The sequence below is a fragment of the Pseudonaja textilis genome, chromosome 3, assembly GCF_049901715.1.
Source record: "Pseudonaja textilis isolate UNSWEBS1 chromosome 3, rPseTex1.2, whole genome shotgun sequence".
Lineage (NCBI taxonomy): Eukaryota > Metazoa > Chordata > Lepidosauria > Squamata > Elapidae > Pseudonaja > Pseudonaja textilis.
The window spans coordinates 76,177,152-76,204,147 of record NC_141992.1 but is presented as its reverse complement, the minus strand read 5'-3'; the positions used below and the strand labels follow the sequence as shown (position 1 = coordinate 76,204,147).

At 40.1% G+C, this 26,996-nt stretch overlaps 1 protein-coding gene and 1 long non-coding RNA gene across 4 annotated transcripts in view; one reads left to right on the top strand and one right to left on the bottom strand.

Annotated features, from left to right (window-relative positions):
* The window catches only part of PKN2 (protein kinase N2), a 73,686-nt gene extending 63,574 nt beyond the window's left edge, over window positions 1–10,112 (bottom strand). Inside the window, exon 1 of one of the 3 annotated variants that reach the window (XM_087930132.1) lies at window positions 10,032–10,112. In XM_087930132.1, coding sequence (XP_087786258.1) covers window positions 10,032–10,109 — 78 coding nt within the window. In that variant the 5' untranslated portion in view covers window positions 10,110–10,112. Of the gene's footprint in view, window positions 1–4,463; window positions 4,830–10,031 lie in introns of those variants that run through there. The other 2 variants (XM_087930133.1, XM_087930134.1) reach the window with 2 other exon arrangements.
* LOC148126172 (uncharacterized) lies at window positions 6,493–25,280 on the top strand. Its single transcript, XR_015742911.1, has 3 exons — window positions 6,493–6,602; window positions 14,376–14,475; window positions 25,159–25,280. It is a non-coding gene; the product is annotated as an uncharacterized LOC148126172 (long non-coding RNA).
* The last annotated feature ends 1,716 nt before the right edge of the window (window positions 25,281–26,996 follow it).

The window sequence follows — 26,996 nt, the reverse complement described above, 5'->3', positions numbered from 1 at the left end:
GGCTGAGGAATAGAGAAAGTGCAGATAAGCTCAGGGGCAAGGCAGTGAGAAATGTCACACTGGAACATCACTGAGCTGGGAACATTCAATCTAAGAATCAGTAACATTAATTCACTAAGTGAATATGATTGCCAAAGCATCTTACCATTTTTAAAGAAAATTTTAATAAATAACAATCCTTTCCAGGTATACCATTCAGATATACTGAGATTTTTGTGTGTGTGTGCCTTCATGTCAGTATTAACTCTTGAGTACTGCTTGGACTAATCCCTGCAGTTTTCTTGGCAATTTTCAGAACTGGTTTGCCATTGCCTTCTTCCCAAGGATAAGAAAGAATGACAGGCCCAAGGTCATCCAGCTAGCTTTGAGCTTAAGGCAAGACTAGAACTCACAGTCTCCTGGTTTCTATCTGGTGTTTAACCACTGCAGAATTTCTAGCCAACAGGAATTATTGCCCCTTTATAGCTACTGGTACTATGTTGTACTTTGAAAGTGAAAAGAACTATCAAACTTCCCCCATATATACAACTATTGAACTATGCATTATGAAGCGGCCACATTAAGACACAAAAGCTCCTTTTTCTCATTTAGCAAGAATAGCAGTACTTTTTACCACTTGGAAAAAATCAATTTTATTATTCTTATGATAATTTCTAAAAGCAAATTATTTATTCTAAAACCTAGTAAATGGAACAAAAATTACAGATTTATTATTAATTCTATTTTTCAATGGGGAAAAAATCATTCCTTAGCTCCTGAAAATGTTTGGGAATCCCAGTGACCATATGCATGGAACTTTTGTTTATTCTCTGATTTTCCATTCATTTTTATATTCTGAGATAATATTTTTAAAATACCATCTAATTCAACAACTACATTTGTTATCAGCAAAACTGCTTAATTTTCACATGAAATACTTTTAATTGTTCCTTATGGCATGGTGTTGGGACGGAGAAAAAATTTTTTTTTAGATTTGCCCTTAAAAAAGCCAGTATCTATCATAACACAAGTACTATAGTATGTACTATAAGCAGTTCAACAACATCTAACATTGTTTAGAGTAGGTTGACAGGTTAGAGAACATCATAATCATTTCTTTACACCCTAGGGCAATGACTATATTTCAGTTTTCAGCCTAATCTTTGCCTTTCTATCATTTGCCCATTATAGAGTATTATTAACCATGGTCAAACATTTCATGAGTATAAAAGTAGTTCTCAACTTACAACAATTTATTTAGTGACTCTTCAAAGTTACAATTGCACCGAAAAAAGTGACTTACAACCATATTTCACACTTACGACTATTGCAGCATCCCCATGGTCATGAGATCACAATGCAGATGCTGGTTATTCATATTTATGACGGTTGCTGTGTCCCAAGGTCATGGGATCACCTTTTATGACTTAAAGACAATGGGGAAGCCAGATTCACTTAACAACCAGGTTACTGACTATACAATTGCAGCAATTCACTTAAAAATTTGTGACAAAATTTGTCACTGTGACCAGAAAGGTTATAAAATGGGGCAAAACTCACTTAACAAATGTCTCACTTAGCAACTCAATTGTGGTCTTAAGTTAAGGACTACCTGTATTTTAAACACCATAAACATTTCTAAAGGTGTACACCAGTGGTGGGATTCAAATTTTTTTACTACTGGTTCTGTGGGCGTGGCATGGCAGGAGGATACTGTAAAATCTCCATCCACTCCCTACTCCTGGGGGAAAGGTTACTGCAAAATCCCATTCCCTCCCCACCTCACTAATCTGCTTTCCAGCTCTGTTCTCCTGTGCAGGACAAAAAAAAATGCCCAGCCGATCAGCTGGGACTCGGAAAGCAGAGGGGGGTGGGTTCCCATAGAGGTGGTATTTGCCAGTTCTCCAAACTACTCAAAATTCCCACTAATTGTTCTCCAGAACTGGTCAGAACCTGCTGAATACCACTCTGGTGTACACAAAACTGAAAGTGTATTTTGTTTTTTGCATAAAATAATATTTATCATATTCTCAAAATTCTGCTGAACCTTTCCACTTTGAACACAATTTAGCAAAAACTGGAATATTTTTGTCTTTCCACATTTTGGTCAACAACACTAGAAGGAATTTTGTGGGGCAAACAGAGAAAGGTTGGTGTAAATTTCCCCCCCTCTTCTCCCCTTCCAGCAGCTCCCCACATAATATGTCCTACCAAACACATTCGTTTTTGCAGAGCCTTCTCTATTTTTCCACTGTTTCACAACCCCAATACATTTTGAACATCTTTGCACCCATCTCTAGAGCAAACAGAACCCCTTTCATTTCATATCTTGGCCTAATCATGTTTCAGTTTAAACAGTTTGTTTAACCATGATACATTTTTTAATTATAAACTTTAGGACACTTGTCGAATCTGAAGTTATTCATACTATTAATGCAATCTATGTAATAATGTAACAAAGTTAAGTCTTACAGTTGGTAAAAATCAATGCTGTTCTGAGCACTAAGGTATCATCAGCTAGGAATACATTTATTAAATTTGTATGCCACCCATCTCTGTACCTATTCTGGGCGGCTTACTAAACCATGTAATTTGAATTGAGTTGAATCTAGATTTGAAAGATTATTTGTTGTTAGATATTCAGTTGGTTTACAAAACTTGTAAAATTTCCATAACAATGTGTCTCAATTGAATACTGTGCAAGAAACAGGGGGTGCTGCCACATCTCTGAAAATGTTTATCAGAAAACTGCTGCAAAATCTAAACAAGAACATACTGTTGCATATTTGTGTCCTGCCTACAGGTAATTAATTGGTCTCTGTAAGAAAAGAATGAAGGACCAGATCGGGTTTTTTTTTTTAATCTCGAACAGCTTTTCTTATATTCCTAACTTAGGAGATGCATGTTAAACAATTGCTCTAATCACTTTTAAGTCCAGTGCTACGCTATTAGATCAGCTTTTCCCTAACTGGTGCCTTCTGGATGCACTGGATTGCAACTCCATCATGCCCAGCCAATATACTTGCTAAGTAATGAAGAGGGCTGAAATCCAAAATATCCCTTGTTATGCCTTCTTTCCCTCAAACAGTCAAGATAATGCGATACCCTATTTTTAAGGGGGGTGTGGTACCAAAATCCAGCATAGATTTTTACCATTTCTGTCGTTCAGAATCCTTCTTGCCCAAGCTAAACTGGAAAAACAGTAGGGGCGGGGTGGGAAGAGAGGATTTTTTTTTTTTAACATGAGAAGTTTTACTTTCAATTAAAAGCAACCAGAAAAAAAAAAGGCGGGGAGGAGGACTCCAGGGGTCTTCTAGGCCAGGCAATCAGCAAGGCAAGGCTACTCCCATAAAGGAGATTATAAAGTTGAGGACTGAGGGTGCGCCAACCAGGCGAGAAAGGGGGCCTGGAGGGGGGCTCCATCTCCCCAGTCAGGAGCTGAAGAAGATGGGGAAGGTGGTGGGGGTTGGGAAGGAAAGCAACTTTTTTTGAGGAGAGGGAAGGAAAGAAGGAAGGAAGAAGAAAGGATGCAACTTTTTTAACTGGAGGGAAGGAAGGAACTTTTTTGACTAGGAGAGGAAAGGAAGGAAGGGAAGAAGAAAGAAAGAAAGTTTTTTGACTGGAAGGAAGGAAGGAACTTTTTTGACTGGAAGGAAGGAAGGAAGGAAGGAAGGAAGGAAGGAAGGAAATTTTTGACTGGAGGGAGGGAAGGAAGGAAGGGAAGAAGAAAGCAAGTTTTTTGACTGGAAGGAAGGAAGGAAGGAAGGAACTTTTTTGACTGGAAGGAAGGAGGAAGGAACGAAGGAAGGAAATTTTTGACTGGAGGGAGGGAAGGAAGGAAGGGAAGAAAGTTTTTTGACTGGAAGGAAGGAAGGAATGAAGGAAGGAAGGAACTTTTTTGACTGGAGGGAGGAAGGAAAGAAGAAAGCAAGTTTTTTGACCGGAAGGAAGGAAGGAAGGAAGGAACTTTTTGACTGGAAGGAGGAGGAAGGAAGGAAGGAAGGAAATTTTTGACTGGAGGGAGGAAGGAAGAAGAAAGCAAGTTTTTTGACTGGAAGGAAGGAAGGAAGGAAGGAACTTTTTGACTGGAAGGAAGGAGGAAGGAACGAAGGAAGGAAATTTTTGACTGGAGGAGGGAAGGAAGGAAGGGAAGAAAGTTTTTGACTGGAAGGAAGGAAGGAAGAAGGAAGGAAGAACTTTTTGACTGGAGGGAGGAAGGAAAGAAGAAAGCAAGTTTTTTGACCGGAAGGAAGGAGGAAGGAAGGAACTTTTTTGACTGGAGGGAGGGAAGGAAGGAAGGGAAGAAGAAAGTTTTTTGACTGGAAGGAAAGAGGAAGGAAGGAAAGAAGGAACTTTTTTGGCTGGAGGGAGGGAAGGAAGGAAGGGAAGAAGAAAGAAAACAAGTTTTTTAACTGGAGGGAAGGAAAGGAAGGGACCTGCCCTCTCCCCACCCCCCGCCCTCCACTCCAATTCCTTTTCTCTACCTGCTGCAGCTCCGTGAAGAAAATCTCCCTCTCCGCCGCGTTGGACGCCATTGCTATTGGGTCTGGGTTTCGCACCTGGACACCGCCGCCGGGGAGGCGGGTCTGGACCGGGACGGGGGGGAAGAGGAGGAGGAGAGCGGCTCTGGCTCGCACCCTCGGGCGGCCGGAGGAGCAGAGAGCCAGGGCTGTGCGTGTGTGCCTGTGTGTGTGTGTGTGTGTTTGGGTGGGTGGGGGGGTGTTAACCCCCTCGACTCAGATTCCCATGAGGGAAAGGGGGGAGCTTCACGTCGGGACGGGCGTCGCGCTCGCTCCCGCCCACCGCCCGCGCGGCCCTCCCGTTTTTCTCCTCCCGCCCACCACGCGCCCGACTCCTCCTCCTCCTCCCCAGCTTTGGGCGCCGCCGCTCCTTGTCGCGCCCTTTGGTTGTCACCCTGCCGCAAAAGCAGGAGTGCTTTGCGGCTCTTTGGATCAGGTGACTGCCCGGGGGTGGGTGGGGGCTAAGGAGGAGGACGCCAAGCCTTCTGCAGGCTGGGGAAAATCCTAGCGTCTTCCTTTTTATCGGGAAAGGTCGGGCGAGGAGGCAGCGATTCTCTCCCCCCCACCCCCCTTTCTCTTTTAAATCACAACCCGTAGACATTTTTTTTCCTCCTTTTCCCCATCATTAGGCAGTAAAAGAGGGGATTGTGCCATGTTAGAAGTCATGTTAGGTATCTAAGCAGTAAAATCTCAAACCTAAGAGACGCAGCCTAGAATTTGCTGTATCTCTTTGCTGCCGTGTAATAGTTATCCAGAGTTTTAGATTTGTTAAGCCAAGGTGATATGAACAGTAGCGAAGTACTGCTTTAAAGGTTTTTTTTTTTTAAAGTAGCCTCTTCATCTTTTATTTATTCATCAAATTTGTATATCTGCCCATCTCACTAAAAGTAACTATGGGCAGCACACAACAATCATAAAAGAAAAGAAAAAAGAAACCAGAGGTATAAAAACAACAGATGCAACAGCTATTGAAAAAATTCTACATTAAGAAATAAATATTATAAAGACAATGTGCCAGTTTGATGTAGTGGTTATGGTGTTCGCCTAGAGAAGAGGGTGAGTTGTAATCCTGATTTAGGCATGAAAGTCAGCTGGGTGACTTTGGACCAGTCACACACTAGCCCAGTTCACATCAATGGGATGTGAGGGAAATGGAAAGGGACATTGCGCTGCATGTGTTCGCTACCTTGAATTATTTGTAGAATAGAATAAAAACTTTTGTCACTTTAAATGTACACTAACCTTTCAAATGAAATTGCATTCAGGTCTCAAAAGAAAACCATTATGCATATACCCACATATCCACACATGGCACAAAGGAACATCACAATCTAATTTGATTGTGTATACACACACACACTCACAGAGAGAGAAAAAAAAGAATCCTGCAGATGGCATAAGGAATAAAGCTGTTACAGAAACTAGTAGTTCTGCTAGAAATACTTTGAAACCTCCCAGAGGTTTCCCAGAAACAGACCATGAAGTGGGTATGTGGAGTCTCTAACGATGCTTTGAACTCTTAAGCACACAGCATTTATAAGCAATATCCTGATTAATGGGAAACAAGCTTCTTAAAATCTTCTCAGTTTTCCTTACCACTCTCTGTATGGACCTTCTATTGGAGGCACTGCTACCACCAAACCAAACAGTGAGCCGTTTGTTAAAATGCTCTCAATCGTGCCTCTGTAAAAAGTGGCCAAGAGAGAAGGAGAAAGATGTGCTCTCCTCATCCGATGCAGGACATGCAAACACTGGTCTGCACGCTTCATTAAAGATAACGCATGAAGAGATCAAGTCAAGATTGTTAGTTACCTGTACCCCAAGATACTTAATACTATAAAAAATAATAAAGGCAGAATATAAATAAATTGAAAACTAAAGGCTTATGTGCCTATTCATTATTGCCCACTGCTATTAGATTAGCTTACCAGGGACAAAAGTATACCATAGGTTGCTCCATAAAGCAATTTGCTCCTGGTCTGTAAAATGTCCAAAAGAAGAGCATGAGTCCAATCCTGCTGAGTGCAGAAAGTATCCCAGGCACATGGCTGTCTAGCTCCTAGTTGAACATGTCCACGGAAGAAGAACCATCTACATCACTGGGTAATTGATTCAACTGTCAAACTCCTCTTAGTTTTGCCTAACGATGTTTTGTCTAACATTAAGTCAGAATCTATGTTGCTTAACTGTATTATTTTATGTCCTGTACCCTTGATGTGGGAGACACAGCATTCTTCCCATAATTTGGAAATTATATTTCTGTTGATGCAGCTTAAAATGTTATTTGTTTAGCATCTACATCCCATTGTTGACTCATACTCAAGCTTGCAATCCTACTAGTGTATTGCAATATCTTTTTCATCTGGACTAACCCTAAACCAAGCACGATTGGCTGATTATATGCTATCTGTACATCTCCCCACTATCTTATTTGTTTGTTTATTGTTTCTAAATTCTATGTTCTACAGTAATAAAAAGTTAACTTTAGACCAACAATCAAGCAAGCAATACCCCAATCAAGAATCTGCCAAAGAGCGATCAGTAAACAGCCCAATCAAAGAATCTCTAAGACCGTCCCCACCCACACAGGCAGGCAAGACACCAGAATATAAACTGACAGCAAACAGCACTCCTTGAAAGCACTGATGATGTTACCTAGTTAGGGTAATGAAATGTCTGCAAGAAAACAAGCAAGCTCAGAGAGCACCAAGGACCCCTTGTTTCTAAATTGTTTAAATGGATCAATCAAAATAGATCAATCAGAATAGAGCTGGAAGCGACCTTGGAGGTCTTGTAATCCAGCACCCTGTTCAAGCAGGAGATCCTATACCATTTCAGACAAGTCTCTTCTTAAAAACCTCCAGTGATTAAGCACCCACAACAACTGATCCAGAATCTAGAAATAGTTCCAAATGACCTGTAAAGTCATTAAAAAAAAAAGCAGCTAAATCCTTTCTTTTTTGCTTTTAGAGAATAGTTTCCATTCCAGGAAAATTCTAGCCCCTGTAAATATTATTCTATATTTCCAATAAAAGTGAACGGCAGTCAGAATTCATGACTAATTCATGATCCTCTTTAGAGTGATTTTTCACCTTAACATTGAACATTAAAGGACACAGCAGGGGTGGGATTCTATCGGTTCAGACCGGTTCTATAGAACCGGTTGTTATGATTCTGTGCAGTTTGGACAACCGGCAAATCATGCCCCTGGCTGGACCCGCCCCTCTCCGCCTCTCCCTTCCCTCCCTGCCCAGTCAGTCCTTATCGCGCATGCACAACATTGTGCGTATGTTCGACATCCTGACTGCGTTCTTTCCTGCCCAGTCACTCCTTAAGGCATTTTCCCCCCCTGTTCCTATGATCAGCTGTGCCAGGATTCCCCTCACTTACTTACTGCTTCACCCAGGAAGCTTCCCTGAGGCCCAGGAAGGCAAAAAATGGAGGGGGTGCAGCACCTCCTTGCCCCCCTCCATTTTTTGCCTTCAAAAAATGCTTCCTGGGAGCAAAAACACCTCCCGGGGAGGCTTCCCTGAGGCCCAGAAGGCCCAAAAAACGGGGAGGGTGCTGCAAAAAAAGAAACCATGCCCACCCAGTCCCTTGGCTACACCCACCTAGCCATGCCCACAGAACTGGTTGTTACAAAATTTGAATCCTACCCCTGGGACACATCCATTTGCAACCAACCATTTTAGTGATGTTAATCTAATTTGAAATTAAAGAGTCTATTACCATCTGCAGGGGAAAAATAAACATTAAGTACAGGTTGTATTTCTTCTTAAAAATGAAATAATTAACATTATTGGGAGCTTTGTTATGTCAGTTAGCATATCCAGCCTTACTGAGTAAGCCCAATAATCATTTTATCATGGAAAAAAACAAAATTTCAAATTCTATCAAATGGTTTGTTAGCCCAAAGAGCACTTTCTAGGAACAAAGACCTTTCTAAAATGCAATGAGTCATAGAGCAACTTAACCTAGTTTACAAACTAAATAAGTCCAAGTTTACATCAGACTATAATCTTGAAGGTGTGTCCTACTGAACTCAGTGAGATTTTACTGTGAATGAACTTTCTTAGGACTTGACTGCATAAATATTTGTTTTAGTCTGTTTGCCAGAGATAAAGGTTATCAAAATTCTGTAAAGATAATTTACATCTATTTTGGAAAGTGAACTGATTCAGATTTAATAGTCCAATAAAAATGGCTTATTGGAACAAAATTTAATATACCATACATTCTTCATCATGTTTGCAGCTCTTTCATGCAAAGCTTCTGGGACTTTTTAAATAGTCTGTGTTCAGATTTGGAATCCCACTGAAAACTATGGTATTAAATTTTTTTGTAGCCAGATACTAAATCCCACTTCAAACATAATCACAACCTACATTTTGCGTTCACCTATGCAAAATAAATAATTTGTGAATCCACTCAATTTGTTAAATAATATAGTGGTTTGATTTGATTCCTTTGATGGATATAAATCCATCTGTGGGTTATCCAATACATCAAGGCTGAAGCAAACCTCTGTTGAAGCCAGACCATAGTTGTCCCTGTGTTATGAGAACCTAGACAGCAGTTCTCTTTTTTTGAGTCATTATTTCTGGTTTGGAATTGACTTGCAAGTATTGCATAGTTGTACTATTAACTTTTGAATTCGGGTATTATTTTTAAAAAAATCATGAACACAGTAGCAATAGTAATTAATAGGTGCAGCAGATAAAACAATTTATAACAAGGATTTTGTTCCATTAAAATTCCTTAGCTAGATTGTAGAAAGCTAAGACAGTAGGTGTTAAGATGAGCCTACCTACATAAGAAATTCCATGAAGCCCTCCCTGTTTCTCTATCAATAGGCATGATGCCTTCACTACAATTAGGATATGAAGAAGAATTTGCCTTGCCTCTTTTTTCAAGGCTAAGGTAAGGTGGCCTTGTATGGGTGAATTTGAAGCTAATGCAACTGTTGCAAAATGAATGCAACAGGCCAGGAGATAGAAGTCTTCTAAAGATCTGAGTAAATTTGTTTCGGTTTATCTCAGGGTCTGTGCTTTGGAATATACACGTACAAGTAGACAGAACATGCCCTTCCTGGACTAATATAAAACAAAGGGAATTTAATTTATTAATTAATACTTTCAATCTTTCAACTAAATTTGGCTGGGAAAGGTGATTCTGGGTTTTATCAGGGATGCTTCACAAGAGGATGTGCTTATCCAAAAACAAGAATGTCTGACTACGTTCAAGTATAAAATTGGCTTACTAAAACCTGGGGATTTGGAACTAAGTACTGTAGTCTGGTTAGAATTCCTTTTCCTTGTGTTGTGGGCAGATTCTTTTTGTTAGTGCAATACAGATTATTTTCTTAAGGAAGCAGACAAAGGTCTAACATGATAGGAAATCACGTGACTTGGTAAATACAGAAAATATTACTTTCCCATACTGTAGGAAAGTTAAGGATTCAATAGGTGGAAAAAAGGGGGGAAAGAGCATGCTATGACATTTATCTAGAGAAGAAGAACTTTTAAAGTTTACCTTTAAATAATTTAAGTGTTTGTTCTTCCTTGATACTCCCCAATTCCAGAGATTCCCTTCTGCAGCTTTCACTCCCATGGCTTTTTTGGAAGCTGACAGAATTATAGAGCCTGGATTTTTAAGCCCGTTGGTTTGAGCATGCTCACTAGGTTTGGAAAACAGGGTGGAGAGTATTGACTCAGTACCATATTTTTTCCACTGATTTTTAGAACTTCTTCATTTAGCCTCATTTGAGGCAAGTGTGAGACAACTGACAAGATGGGTTTTTTTAAAGGAGCAAACCCTCCCCCCCCCCCAGGTTATTTTCTGTACAAATAAAATTTTGCTAACTTTCCAAAGGAGTTGCTTTTTCAAAATTATTGCTTAATGAATTTTTAGGGAAAATACTAATCTAATGAACTTTTAAGAGAAGCACACTAAACATGTGTTGCTAAAAAAAAATCATAGGTTCTGTTCTAACAAACACACTTTTCTCTTTAGATAGTTTGGAAGAAAAGGATTGAAGAAGAGGGATGAAAACAAAGAGTTGGCATCTGGAGCTATAATTCAAATCAAGAGAATAACTCTATATTAAAGAAAAAGGGAGGGAGGGAGGGAGGATGTGTTTTGAAAAGGAGACAGTGGGCAATATTCTGGCAGACCTAACTGAATTAGTGGAAATTTGGCATTCGAATCAGTTTAACCAGAAAGCTCTCATAGGCTGGAACATAACAGTAGCCCGAGGGAAACTTGTTTTGGTGAGGCAGAGGACAGAATGGATGGCACAACATCTGCAAAATCCTTAGCATTCATCATGCAACAGAAAGTGTGTTTTGAATTATGTGCAATAAATACAAAGTTGGTTCAGGCTTTTTGCCGAATCCTTTTAGCTTTGCTGGCTTCATTTTGGGATGGAATTTCTTCCTGAGCTTATTCTTCTTCTATAAATGTATTGTTTACACAAGTGGGATCCTGCCAAAAAACAACAACCCCAAATTGTGGGTGATAGGAAGGGTGTGAGAAAACTTCCCTCCATAATTGTCTCAGTGACAGAAAAAAGCTGGATGAGCTCAATACTCTTCCAGCATTGAAGTCATCAACAAGATTGGACTCAGAATGTACATTGTGTGAAGATCCCCAGTAAGGCACTTTGTTCACATCTGCCCCACCCGACTTGCTTTGAAAACTACATCTTGATGATCTTACTCCGGATGGAAATTTGGCCTTGGTTTTTGAGCACTAAATCACATTTTGTCTGAATACAAATCTCTACGTTCCTCCCCCCAGCTTACTACCAAAATTGTCTGCATGAAGCTTTTCAGGATTCCCAATCAGCAACATAGCCACAGTCTCTGCTAATCTGATATTGGAAGTAATGTCCATCTGGGTCTTGTTCCAAGTGGGGAGAAAGACACTGGAAACATGGAGGCTGCTTGGAAGGATGGTTTAATGGTGAAACAGAACCACCAAGAATGTGTAATTATGGGTAGCTGACCACATGGAGTGGAGAATGAGTGTTATTTATGCCCTCTCTTGGGCTTTGACCTTGATCTTCCTGTTCCTGTGGCAATGGCATATATCCTATTGGTTGCAGACTCCTATGTCGTGTCATGCTTGTCTGAATCAAGTTTGGTGGAACCTTGCTAGGTTATGTAATGAAGGGCAATTCCCATTGTGGCTGAATAGCTTTGCCCTGAAGGATAATCCCATCATCCTGGAGCTGAAGGTCTTTTGTCTTGTAGATACACTGCCACCAAAATATCTGCCGAGGGCAGGGAGTGGCAGGGAGCTGTTTTGTCTTTAAAAACATGTTTCTCCTTTTCTCATCCAGAGAAATATAAGATTCTGCCTTTTTAATATTCCCTAAAATATTTCATTCCTCTAAGAGGGGTGAGTGCTAACTTTCTTCACTGGAAAGCAGCAGGTTGAGAAAAGCTATCCTGTGGGCCATGCCAATATGGAGAAGCAAATACAGCAAAATTAATATCTGAAAACACTGCAGATAAAAGAACATTTGACAAATAATGTGGGAAATGTCTCACATCAGGAGAACTTAACAATCTTGTGAAGATCCCCTTTTGTAAGGAAGATAACATTGCCAGATTCGACAGGGGGTGAAACATTTTAAGTCAGTGGTGGTATTCTACTGGTTCAGCCTGGTTCAGATGAACTGGTAGTAAAAAATGCTACTGTTCAGCTGAACCAGTAGTAAAAAAAAAACAGCTACCAGTTTGGGCGAAACGGTATTTTTTTTCCTCCTGACGACCAGCCATTCTGATGATCAGCTGTGCTGGGATCCCCTTTGCTGTTTTACTGCTTCACCCAGGAAGCTTCCCTGAGGCCCAGGAGGCAAAAATGGGCACTGGGAAGGGTGCTGCGTGGCCCACCCGTGCTCCATATTTATGCCTCCTGGGCCTCAAGGAAGCTTCCTGAGAGCAAAAATGGAGCCCAGTTTTGCTCCCAGGAAGCTTCCTTGAAGCCCAGGAGGCAAAAATACGGAGCATGGGGTGCTGCAAAAAAAAAAAAAGGAAGACACGCCCACCCAGCCACATGGCCATGCCCACCTAGCCATTCCCACCCGGCCATGCCCACAGAACCGGTAGTAAAAGTATTTGCATCCCACCCCTGTTTTAAATCTATAATAGATAGATAATAGTTAAAAGTTAATCGTTAATAGACACCTTCCTAATTCAGTGGAACCTCTCTAGGGGGTCCTCCCCCTCTCTAGGGGGAGGCCTATAAAATTGGGTTACTGTAACCAATCTCAAATAAAAAAATAGTTTTAGCTTGTGGAGTTTATTTTTTTGGTCTGGTCCACCTAATGGGACCAACAACTTTATCAACATTACAGTATTATCATAAAATGCTATTAAACACAATGCCTTGTTATATAAATTTTGCAGAAGATTAACCTTCTGGCTTCGGGTCTCCATGATTTGATAAATGGCTACCACTGACTGGTATCTCCTGGGTTCATCTACTGATGTCTCATTTGGCTCAGACAGAAATATCAATAAATTTGGCAGAAAGGGGTAAAAATGTCCAGGTGAGAGAAATGATTGCACGATCAACACCCATCCCATTTAATGTGTTACATCCATCACATGCACAATAAGGATTTGATTATGTAACCGCATTTGCCATCTTGACTTGTTTGACACCCCTATGTGATGCCCCTGAAGCCTAAATCATGCAGAGGCACAATCTGGCATTCAGGATTTCCTCCCCTACTTCACCTATGCTCAAATACCTGCCTCTGCTAAGGGCCTTGTATATTTTCCCTGAGAATGGAGTGAGAGAATTGATCGCTTTTTAAAACAGTTTTAAAACAGTGTTCATAGATGTGAATTGTGCACTTGTAAAATCTTCATAAGAAATTAAGCCATCCCCTATCTAATAGCACCTCACTGTGGGTTGCAATTGATAAGAGCCAAGAATGCCTTAGTGCAGGGGTATCAAACTCCTGGTGGCGTCATGTGACGTATCGGGATTTTCCCCCCAGTGGTGGGATTCAAATTTTTTTCCTACCAGTTCTGTAGGTATGGATTGGTGGGCGTGGCAGGGGAAGGGTACTGTGAAATCTCCAGTCAGAGGTGGTATTTGCTGGTTCTCCGAACGACTCAAAATTTCCATTACCGGTTCTTCAGAACTGGTCAGAACCTGCTGAATACCACCTCTGTTTCCCCGCCTTCATTAAACTGGGTGGGGGCAGGGCCAGTACATGAAGCATCCGGCCTGTGGGCCGAGAGTTTGACACCCCTGCCTTAGTGGCTTGGCAACTTAGAGAAAGCACAACTTCCAACAGTAGAGACTATCTGTAGCTCAGGACTGAACTTGCGTCTTTGGTGACGTGAAAGGTCACAAGCAGGCTTCTAACTTCCCCTGGGAAATGGGAACGTTTGCTGCCCTTTTCAATTTTGAAATAATTGAATAAATAAGAGAATATTCCTGCTTGCATAACTGATAGGAATGTAGTAGTAATTTAGTATTGGTTATTTAATAATGTGTAGTAATTGTTATGGAAATACCTTCCCCATAGCACACGTGCAGTGCTACCTATCAGAGAGAAATAAGGCCTTTCTTGATTATTTCTGTCACACTTCTGATGTTAGCAAGTCTAGATACCCCACTGAAATTGATCTGAAGTACAATGGATTCCCATTCTGTATGATAGTTCCCATGTATTGGTTTCTCTGATGATTCCAAGCCTCATAAAGCTAGGGAAGCTAATTAGCACAAATGGTTTCAGATTGGTTGGAATTATTTTAACCTCTCCTTTTGGCAGATGGCTCTTGTCACTGGAATTTCTTAATTAACCAAATGCAGATTGTGTTCATTTTCTATTTTTCATTTGGCTTCTTCTAGGTGAAACCACAAATGTCCTAAACTGATGCTTGGAATTGGTAATGCGCCACAAGAGGACAAAGCTACTTAAATCTCAATCCTGCCAAGGCATATACTCTAGGTAAGTGGTTTATCAAAGAACGAGCATACTGTAAGTAGGAAATTGCACCTGAAATGGACTCAGCCTCACTGCCAGCTCCCACCCCTGAACCCAGAACTATCCATAGTCTGTCTATGTGTCTGTCTATGTGTCTGCCTGTCAATCTACCTACATACCTATCATCTATCTATCCATCTATCAGAATTAGAGTTCTTTATTGGCCACGTGTGATTAGACACACAAGGAATTTATCTCCGGTTGATCTCTATCTCTCTATCTCTGTCTCTGTCCCTATCTCTATCTATACCTAGATCTGTATCTAATTTGTCTTGCTAATGTCTGACTGTCTGTCTACCCACCTATCTACCCATCTATTTATCTATCCATCTATCATCTATCCTTCCTTTCTGCCTATCTACCTAGCCAGCTAGCCAGTAGCCCTCCCTCCCTCCCTGCCTGCCTCTACTATCTACCGATCTACCTATCATCTATTTATCTATCTACCTATCATCTAACTATTTCTCTACCTATCTATCTATTATCTGTTTTCTGTCAAATTTATTGGCCACCTATCTTACTCCTGGGTAACTCTGGGCAGCTTACAATGTTAAAACTGTAATCGGTTCAAAGTACCCTGGAGCAACCACACAGCTTTATAATACTTACAATTCTTTCTTCTTATGGGATTTAGGGGGAGGCATAACGGCTCATAACACATTTCACTGATGTTCAAGTAGCACCACATTTTCGGAGAGAGGTAATTTGTCAATAAATCTTTGCTGTAATATAGGAATTGGCTCTCAATTTGTCTTCTTGTTGGCCAAGCAAAAAAGTTGTTTTGAAGTCCAAAACATCTGGCAGGCATTGAGTAGCTTATCTCTCTCCTAATGCTAACTGTAGTGCATTATTTGAATATATAGGTAGACAAGTCACAGCTGCATGAAAGGTGCCTATGGAACTTCTGATAAGCAACCAAGAGGTAAAGACAGTTCTAATTTCCTTCAGTTAAAGCAGCAGGAAAACAGCAATCTGGCAACTTATTTTTCGTAAGGTTCTCGGCTCATAGAATCCAGGGCTGTTTTCAACTTACTCCTTGTTAATTCCAGGGCAGTTTTATTTGAACTATAAAAAAAAGGGAGAGGGGTATAGAGGAACAGAAAAGCCAGCTTTCAGAAAGTTTAATGTTTGATTTTATTTGTCAGATGGCTGGCCTGTGAGTAAAAACAGTATACTTCCCATGCCTCATGATCTTCTGCAGACTGCTTTTGTTATTAGCAGGGGGAGTAGGGGAATCTAGGTGAGCATTACCGAAAGGATAAGCACAACCTCTATTTCCAACAACTCTGATGAAGACAAAACATGTCTTATTTCTGGTGGCAGTAGGTAATGAGCAGACTGTGCTAAGATAGTTTCCCCATCCATTTACTTCCATCAGCTCTAATCCGTAACTGTAAGAGCACAGATAGTGTATGATACGGAAACTGAATATGATTTCAAAGCAAATTGCACAGGCTGACACAACACATGCTTGTAACAATATTAAGTCATGAATTTTTGGATTGCTAATTTAAATAAAAAGGATATTACCAAAACTTAGTTACATTTAAGTAAAAACATAAAAAGTTATATTTACTAATTAGGATCCTGGAAGAAAAAATTGTGGGCTTCACATAATATAGAATAGAACTTCAATTGCATATACTACAAAGGCAGACATTGCTTCAGATTGTTTTGGTCTTTCTTAAATGGGAAGATTAGATAAATGGTACTGAGAAGGTGTTCAGATTTTAAATTTGAGGATCTTCCTTCTAATACGGAATTACTCGTATTGAATTGCTCCATCTAGTGGCCAATGGGTACATATGTTCCTTTAACTAAAAGTCCAAAAGGACATTGAAATAATATAGAGTTAAAATGAAGAAATAATAACAATGAATTTTGTGGCAACTTTACTAAATATATTTATATCTTATTTACTCAATAGTAGAACAATAATTTTAAAGATACCTGTAACTCAGGACAATGTACATAAAATGAAGTAGATTATGAAGTAATAAGTTGTTGGTCTGAAACACACTACAAGTGGTCCTTGACTTAGGACCACAATTGATCCCAAAATTTCTGTTGCTAAGCAAAACAGTTGTTAAGTGTGAGTTCTGCCCTATTTTATGGTCTTTCTTACCAAGTTGTTAAGTGAATCACTGCAGTTGTTAAGTTATTTGAACTATAAAACATGGTTGTTTTAGTAGCATGGTTGTTAGGTGAATCTAGCTTTCCCGTTGACTTTGCGGAGGAAAATAAGGGGAAAAAAATTCTGCCACTTCCTACCAGCATCTATCCAACTGGATAGCGTCCTGTCAGGGTGTGAGAGAGTTGAGGACTGTTTGGAAACTGAAACTTGGAAACTGAAGCAGTATTTGCTATGTGAGCAAGAAGGAGACAGCAAGGGGCCTGGGTGTGGCTTAGCTCAACTGTTCTGTACTAAAGCTGGTTGCTGCTGTGAAACTAAAAATGAAACTCCTCTGCTTGTGTTTTGCATTTGGAACAGATTTCCTTTCAGGTGGGGAGTAGAACTCCTTAGCATCAGAGCGTGTTAATCATAATATACAAAATACTGATGGTCATTTTGAAAAATCCCTTCTATTTTATTATACACACACACACACACACACACTTCTGTGTCCTTTCTTTATCTGTCATTCCTTCTATTCCTTTTCTAAGAGTTTGTTAATTGGAAGCCACTTGCTTCTGCTTTTTCTTGTCAGGAACATGAATGCAGAGCTAATGCTCTTTTGATTATTCTCCTGGCAAGATGAAACTAGCAGTAAGCAGGTGCTAGGTTTTGCCTAGCTCTTCAATGTAATTCCCCAAAATGAAGCTCCGTTCTGGTTATAAAACTAGCTTCACTAATCATTGCTGTGGCTAGATTCCTGGTCTAGGAACATACAGACACACTTCTCCAGAAGGATTAGGGCTGAAGTAGAAGCAGAAACTGAAGTAATTGTGAAAAAGAGATTCACAAAGGAACAAGAAGGAGTGCATCTCTTTGAGCAACTAAAGGAAAGAGAAAGCAGATCTCAATTGGTTGATAAGGCACTTATCAAATTGCATTTCGTATGACTCTTAAAAAATGAGATGTGGTTTCTGTTAAAACACTTCAGGAGAAAAGAAAGGAAATGATTCATGTGCAAGGGCTTGGGTCATCTGCAAACCAATTGTTCTAGAAAAGAGAGGCAGGGCAAACTTGTTAGACTTCATTTTAAAAGTCATGACATACTGTACTTTAGCCTGTATAAGAAAACATGAGACGATTCTGCAGTCACATCATATTTAAGAAGGTTTATAGACTTACAGTTTACACAGTAAGTGTATAAACTTACAGTTTATTTGACAAATGGATAAAAGGTCATCTCAGGTGAAAGAGGCTTTATAAAAGTAAGTTATTCATTAGAGAGGTACACTGTATAACAATTAAAATGTCCTATATGTCTGTAAGGGGGAAAAGGAATAATCTTTAGGAATAGGAGAAAGAGTCGCAGCCAAGACAACAGATAAAAGAAATATAAGTCCAGGAGAAAAATGTAATTTGATAAAGCATCTCAGATCTGGCCTTCCCTAATTCTCAAAGAGAAAAAGGGAGAAGCACCTTCAGACTTGGAAGATTCTGTTACTGTAATCTTATAATAAAGGTTGGTTTCCAAGTTTGGTCTATCTTGGAACACTGACAGTGTCCCAGATCTGAAGTCAAGTCTGTTTTTAATAAAACATGTCATAAAGAAAAGATGTAATACTTAAAAGCATTGTTTTGCAGCTGAGGATGGAAAACTTGCTTATGAAAGGCTCCATCCAGGAATTAGATTGTGTAGTTGACAAAGCAAGAGCACTGAAGAATTGCAGTCCTCCCAAAATTGCATATTGGTGGTCCTTAATTTATGACCACAATTGAAACCAGAATATCTATTGAAAAGCAAGGTTAAATGAGTGGCACCAGATTTTACAACCTTTTGCCAAGATTGGTAAGTGAATCATTGCAGTGTTAAGGGAATCATGTAGTCAAGTGCATCCATCTTCCCACATTAACTTTGTTTGTTGGAAGCTGGCTGGGAAGGTCACAGACGGCAATCGTATAACTCTAGGACTCTGCAACCATTGTAAAGTACACGCTGGTTGCAAAGTGCCTGAATTTTGATCATGTGACTCTGAGGCTGTGATGATTATAAGTGCAAGGGCTGGTCTTAAGTCACTCTTTTCAGCATGGTTGTAACTTCAAACAGTTGCTAAACAAATGATTAAGGACTACCTGTACCTTTATTGCTCCAAAGAACATGCTGCCGAGAACTAGATGCTTTTGTAAATTGGAGAGTTAGCTAAAGGGCCAAATTTTCAGCCTTGTGAGTGATTCTGGATGTTCAAGTTGTATAAATATCAAAAGAATAAGCCAAGAGGAGAGAAGAGAGAAAGGGACAAAGGAGACAAATTAACTTTAGAGCAGTGTTTCTCAGCCTTAGCAGCTTTAAGACAAGTAGACTTCAATTCCCAGAATTCCCCAGCTATGTGCAGAATTTATGACTTAAAAGCCAACCATCAGCATCATAATCAACAACTAAAAAGCCAGTTGCAACCAGGCACCACATCGATGCGGTTCCCTGAGGATGGCCTCCAGCAGGAATCTGAAATCTCTGGTTCCAGGGACTGACCCAGTTTGGATCCTACGACTGTATGTAGCTCATAGTTAAACTGTTGTGGCATAGCTCTGGAGGCTCTAACTGTATACCACTTGAAAGGTATACCCAAATATCAAGGAAAAAAACAAAGAGGCAGAGCGGACAACACCCAGAGATGCAGGAAACAGTACCAGATAAACAGTCAAGGAAGAAACAATATCCTAATCAAGGAACCATCAAGAAAATAACCACACCCCAACCAAGACTGGCACGTCAAACAACTAATGTATATTAACGCTATATATAAACCAGCAAATTCTACTCTCCCATGCATTGATGATGTTACCAAGCTTGACAATGGACCATCTGCAGGAGAACAAGCAAGCTCAGCGAACCAAGAGCTCAATATTAACATAGAAGGACGCTCAACTTAGGGTATTTAATTCCAAAGCTTATGCGTTTGTGCCAAAAGAAAAGAGAATATAAGCTACAGATGTGATACCCATAATACTCATAGAGTGTTTTTTGTTGAGTATCCTGCTGCAAGACCCATGCAAGTATGTATCATGGCTTATTTTGATGAAAGGAAAAAAGAAATTAACCACGAGAGGTCAGGTTTTGTTCCCCATGTCCAGGCAATCAGTGATCAGACACCCCAAGCATTGACAGTAGTCCTCACTGCAACCTGGACATCCAATACATAGATACCACCACTATAAGGCTGTCCTATGTTGTCAAGAGGAAGCAAGTGGAAGAACCCCATACATGGAAGATAATTGAAAGGTTACCAGCCACAGAAAGAGACCAATGGAGGAAAGATACATAAGGAGAGACCAATGATGTTAGCTCTTGGAGGTAGCCCAGACAGGAAGCACAATTAAGAGCATCAGCGCTATCTTTATTGTAAGGTTGTATTAAATAGAATCTTGCAAGAGTTGTTTCTACCCTCCTCTCCTTTTAGTCTCTGGAAAACTAGGGAAGGCCCCTTTGGAAAGGCTTCCCATGTTTTCCTCCACCTGCAGGCTGAGCTGCGTCTTATCAGATCGTTGTCTACAGCCCTAGACTGAGTGGTCCCCCAAGGTCCTTCCCACATATCATCCCAGATGCCCATAGAAAACAAGTAGCACGTTTTTGTGGTGTGAGATGGCCTAGAAGCACAATTCATTTGCAGAAATACTGACCATCGGAAGAGATGCTGGCAAATGCCTTCAAAAATCTTTGCCAAGAGATCGACGCAGGACACAGAACCCTTTGAGAGATGATTAGGGTTGTACATAGGTCAGTGAGAGTAGATGTTGCCCTCTCAGCAAGTAGACATTGCCGTCTCAACATTTCATGATCCAAGAAGATGACGGGGTATGGAGAGAGAGTTAAAGATTCACCCTGTTTCCCTTCCCTGGCAATCATTCCACTTCAGATTTAAGAAAAGGCTATAATCTGAGGCTGCCTGCTTCAACCATTATCTTCCTAGGCATGCATCCACCAAGCAAATACAGGAAGTCCTCAACTTACGACCACAACTGAGCCCCAAGTTTCTGTTGTTAAGTGAGACATTTACTAAGCAAGTTTTGCCCCATTTTTATGACCTATCTTGCCCCAGTTGTGAAGCGAGTCACTGCGGTTGATTAGTTAGTTCCCCATTTGTTAAGGGAATCTGACTTCCCCATTGACTTTGCTTGTCAGAAGGTTGGAAAAGTGATCGCATGACCTTGGGACACAGTAAAGGTCATAAGTATGAAGCAGATGCCAAGCATCTGAATTTTGATTGCGTGATCATGGGGATGCTGCAAAGGTCGTAACTCTGAAAAATGGTCCTAGGTCACTTTTTTCAGTGCCGTTGCAACTTTGAATGGTCACTAAATGAGCTGATGTAAGTTGAGGATTATCTGTCCTCTTTGAACTCTTTTCCTGATAGGATGTAGCTGCTAAGTGATAGGCTGTGCTTACTCCCATACATAAACAGGTAACGTTATAATGATAAAACCTGCAGTCGTTGCTCAAGTTAGATTCCCATTCTTGGGGAATGCTCAAATACACACACAGAAGCTTCAGCCTTAACATTGTTCAGCCTAGTGCATGCTGCTGCTTGATTTGCAGGGCAACATTGCAAACTTCTCTTCCATCTAACCATCCATCTTGCCATAGCAGTGTTCCAATATCCCAGAGGCTGCCACAAAGAAGAGTGAGTCAAGCTATTTCCCAAAGCACCTGAGGGTAGGACAAGAAGCAATGGGTGGAAACTGATTAAGGAGAGAAGCAACTTAGAATTAAGGAGAAATTTCCTGACAGAACAATTAATCAGTGGAACAACTTGCCTCCAGAAGTTGTGAATGCTCCAACACTAGAAGTTTTTAAAAAGATGTTGGATAACCATTTATTTGTGTGAAGTGGTGTAGGGCTTCCTGCCTAGGCAGGGGGTTGGACTAGAAGACCTCCAAAGTCCCTTCCAACTCTCTTATTCTATTCTATTCTATTCTATTCTATTCTATTCTATTCTATTCTATTCTATTCTATTCTATTCTATTCCATTCCATTCCACTCTACTTTCTATTCTCTACTCCACTCCACTCTACACTACTCTACTCTACTCTACTCTACTCTACTCTACTCTACTCTACTCTACTACTCTACTCTACTCTACTCTACTCTACTCTACTCTACTCTACTCTACTCTACTCTACCCTACTCTACTCTACTCTACTCTATTCTTTCTTCTCTCTTCTTTTCTCTTTTCTTCTCTTCTCTTCTCTTCTCTTCTCTTCTCTTCTCTTCTCTTCTCTTCTCTTCATTCCTTAGTCGGAAGCTGACTAGGTGGGCAATTAAATTACATGCTGGTGGTGACACAGTGCCCTCCATTGCATCTAAGGGGAACAATGTAGCTTAGGACAAATGGCACACAGTTTCTGTCTTCCTGCATATCACCGGGACCTGCTAGGTGCTTTCTAGAATTTGGCTGAAATAATGTCACATACCACAGTAAAATAGGTTAAAACCGGAAAAAGTATCATGACTCAATAAAGATTGAAATATCAATTGACACAGCAGCATAAGTTCAGCCAAAGCCCTATGCTTGCTTAATTGTAATTGAGGCTGAAATTTAAATATATTTGGTGCCAGATGTAACTAGACAGAGAGTTGAAATCCAAATTAAGAGGAAAATAATCTATGCAATGAAGCATAAGAATGGAATGGACTTGCTATAGCAAGGACAAGCAATTTAGCTTAAGAATTAAACTTTTATTATACCACAGATACCTAGATGTCTGCTCTTTCTTGATCTCATTTTCAATGTTACATTTAATTTTGAATGAAAAAGCCAAATAATCATAATGCTAGTAGTATTAATATCTTAAAATGTAGCACCTATTGATAGAATAACCACTTTTTATATTCGATTCTATTTTCTAAAGTACTTAATAGACTGTTAACAATTTAAGTGTATTATATAAATATACAGTCTATAAAAAAGCTATATAAAAAAGACAGAATGAAGTGACACAAGGTTGAATATCTTTGTTCAGTTAGCATTCAAAGTTGTGGGATTTAGTACAGGTAGTCCTCAAGTTATAACTATAATGGAGCCTTCCCATCACAATCATGGGTTGGTCATTTGACCCAATTTTATAGCCTTTTTGTGATGTCTATGAAGATTCTCAGTCACCTAGGTCTTGGTTCTCCCAAAGGTGCTTTTTTCAAGAAGCAACTGGACTTTCTGGTTTTCCTTTTAAGACATTTCACTTTTCACCTAAGAAGCTTCTTCAGAAACCAGAAAGTCCAGTTGCCACTTGAAATAGCACCTTTGGGATGTTTTGGTGATGTTGTTAAGCATATCAGTGTGGTTGTTAAGTGGATCTGCAGTCGTTAAGCAAATGCTGCAGTTGTTAAGTGAACCAATGGTTCACTTTGGATACAGTTTCGCTGAAATTGTAAAATGTGGTCACATGACTGCAGGACACTCTAAAGCAGGGGTGTCAAACACAAGGCCCGCAGGCTGGATCCGGCCCATGGGCCATCCTGGAAAATGTAAGGGGACGGCCCACATCACTTCAGTCCTGTCTACTCAATGCAAAGAGGAAACATTGGGCCAGCGTAGCTTCAGCCCGGTCTACATGCCAGCAGTTAGGTGATTGGTGTCAAGCTGGCCATGCCCACCCAGTCGGCTAGGCCCATTGAGTGGTATCAAGCTGGCCATGCACAGCCACTTGGCCACACTCAGCCAGTTGGCCATGCCTGGCCGGCCCACCAAGACCAACCACAGCCCTGATGCCCTGATGCGGCCCTCAGTGAAATTGAGTTTGACACCCCAATTCCCAAGCAAAGTGCAGTCATGTGACCAGATTTTAAAATTTCAGCAAAAACTGCACCCATAATGAACCATTGGTTCACTTAACAACCACAGCGTTTGCTTAATGGAACCACTGTTGGAACTTTGGATCTGGGTTGTAAGTAACCCTAGGTAGATTAGTCGGAACTTTGAATCATTGCTAAGTGAATGCCAGTAAGCAATATCTGTATTTCTGAAGTGCAGCACTAGATATATCATTTACTGATTTATTTATTTTTTACTATAGAACAGCTCAAGCCATTTTTGAATCTGAAAGTCAGTGGAAGAATTCTGCATCCAAAGTTATCACTGGCCACTTCTTTCTCATATCAATTCTTTGGAACTGCATAGATTAGTCAGAACTTTGAATCATTGCTAAGTGACTGATTGTCAGTCGAGGATTATCGGTATTTCTGAGGTTGTCTTCAATTTACAACCACAATTGAGCCCAAAATTTCTGTGGCTAAAAGTGAGATATTTGTTAAGTGAATTTTGTCCCATTTTACAATGTTTCTTGCCACCGTTGTTAAGTTGTTAATTTAAGAACTCTGGTTCTTAAATTAATAATAATATGGTTGTTAAATGAATCTGGCTTCCCCATTGACTTTGCTTGTGAGACAGTTGTAAAAGGGATCACATGAACTCAGAACACTACAATGGTCATGCCATGCCCCTGGTGGAGACTGACTCTGAGGGAGAGGAGGAACAGCTGTCAGGGAGTGGAAGTGTGGCTCCAGAGGTTGTGGAGGAGGCTGGGGAAGGGCAGAGGCTGGTTGAACAGTCAGAGGAGGATCCAGGCCCCTCCCCTCCCCATTCTAGGGCACAAGGGAGGAGAGGATAAGGGAGAGACGGGTCTACTCGGGAGGAGAGAGCCTTGATCCTCTTCATGGGCTGCAGCTGTGACAACTGAATAAGAGGATGGACATGCGTACGGGCGAGTGCTGGAAACAAAGCATGGAAATATCTCTAGTTTATGGTTTCTCTCTGAGTTTGGCGTTCTTCCCAGTGTGCATTCTGTTATCTGTGGACGTCCTCCAGCCTTATCTTGCGTGGTTTGTGTTGCTTTTTTCCTCCTTCTTGTAACTGTTTGTGTGGGAAGTTTTTGTCTTCCATCAAGGATATTTGGAGCTTGGAAGCAAAGTGAAGGGATAAAAGGGGCTTCATTGGGTTTTTGTGACTCTGTTTGTTTTGTATCCCACCCTGGGTCATCACAGGTCATAAATATGAACCAGTTGCCAAGCATCTGGATTTTGATCACATGATCCTGGGGATACTGCAATGAATATAAGTGTGAAAAATGGTCATAACTCACTTCTTCAGTGCCATTGTAACTTTGAATGATCCCTAAGTGAACTGTTGTAAGTGCAGTCAAGTGTTATATCAGCTTGATACACTTGATATCATTCACTGAATTTTTACTATAGAACAGCTCAAGCCATTTTAGAATCTGAAAGTCAGCGGAGGAATTCTGCATCCAAAGTTATAATTGGCCACTTCTTTCTCATATCAATTCTTCGGCATTGCATACCTTTTTCTTTGGTGCTTGGTGGTTGGGGAAAAAAAAACCCCACTCTGCTTTTGGTAAGTGCATCTGTGGGGGCTGTTGGAAAACATTATCAGCATCTTGCAAATGAGTTCAGGGAAGTAATCGGAAGGTGGGACATAATCTGTTTTGTTTTGTTTTAGCTCATGTGGCCAAAATAATTTTCTCCTCAGGCAGGAATGATTTGATAGGAGTCAAGGATTTTCAGGACACCGTTGATGCTTTTCCCTGGGAACCTGATGTCCATTAGCACCAAGAACTGCTTTTTAATCATCTATCATCTGTATAAGAAAAGGCACTACATTACACCAAGAAGGCTGAAAATGATGGGAGATAAGCCTGAAGCCTAGAAGGGATTCAAAAGTGGGGAGAATTTGGGATAAAACTCAAGTACACAGAATAAATTCTTTTCTAATTAGTTGAATTTCAATTTGAAGGAAAGCACTTAGCTTTTCTAATTAGAAATGCAGTGCTGAACACTTGAAAAAGACTAGGTGATAAATTACTCTGTGGATTCTTCTGATTGGTCCTGTCAAGCTGACAACCAGTTATCTCCACCTGAATTTTAACTCCTTGAATTTCACTCTTGGATAAGGGAGCCATTTGCTTAGTTAGGGAAACTTTATGTTAGAAAGGGATTACTATCTCATTCACTGGTAGATCTACCAGTGTTTACTTCCGTAGCAATAGTGGGAAAACTTTGCAATTGGTTTTTTAAGTGTCAACTTGAATAGAGTTGCAGGCTTTATGAACATATGGAAAACAACTGAAAATGTTTAAAAATGTTCCATTTCAAGATTTTTGACTGCATCTCTGTTTACTACCCTCCAGCTATGTTGAAAAACAATTCCCCAAAACAATGCCTTGCCATTCCCATTGTGAACTGAGCCCATCAGGATTGATATATCTACAACAGGATTTCTCAACTATAGCAACTTGATGTATGAACTTCAACTCCCAGAATTCCCTAGCCTGCATGCTGGTTGAGGAATTCTAGGAGTTGAAGTCCACATGTCTTCAGGTTACCAACGTTGAAAAACTACAGAGTACCAGGTTGAGAAAAAGCATATCAATCCCCATGTCCTTTTTTCCTCCCAACTATTTCTGAAATTTCAATTTAACTTCTAGAAGTCTAAACGAAGAGAATATTCTCCCACTGCTCATGTTTCCCCCAATTCTAATTGCTTCCAACATACCGCCAAGTTTTCATTTATGAATAATAGATTGTAGGTTCTAGTGAAAATGTTTACACTAAAACATTAAATTAAAAGTTGTTTAATAAAATAAATATTTCAGTGTAATAAAACAGTAAAAAGAAAATCAGCAATACATCTAGGAGGGATCATATTAATTAACTTATCAGTATTTAATGTTGGACAACTTCTAAAAATTAGTGAACAGCAGGTAAGACTGAGAAAATTTTTAAAAAGTTATATACAGTAAGCGGGGGTGTTCCAACAAGCCTGTCTTCAGTTTCTGCATGATATAACATGGTTAATACATTTTATATCCAGTTGTACATGAAACAGCCTCAAACATAATCTAGAGGAAAGTCTTTGTCCAAAAAAAAGCTTCCGATAATTGATAAGGTGGTCATTTGCTCAGGACAGTAAAATACACAAATGCATTACAAGAATGTGAGGGCCAATGGACATAGTTTTGCATAAAATTTACGAATTGTCCTGGATTTTATTTTTAAACTGTATCCAATTAGATTGAGCCAAAGACTCGCAAAAACACTGGACCCAGAGCAAGGACTGGGATTTTCATTTTATTGTTTTACTTAAGTTTTATTTGGGGGAAAAAAACAAGCTGTAAAAGTGAAATGTGAAACTTCCAAATCTATACAGGTAGTCCTTGGCTTATGACCACAATTGAGCCCCACAGTTAGGTTGCTAATTGAGACAATTGTTAAATGAGCTTTGCCCCATTTCTTCCCACAGTTGTTAAGAGAATCGCTGTAGTTTAGTAATATGGTTGTTAAGTGAATCTTTACTTGTCAGAAGGTCGT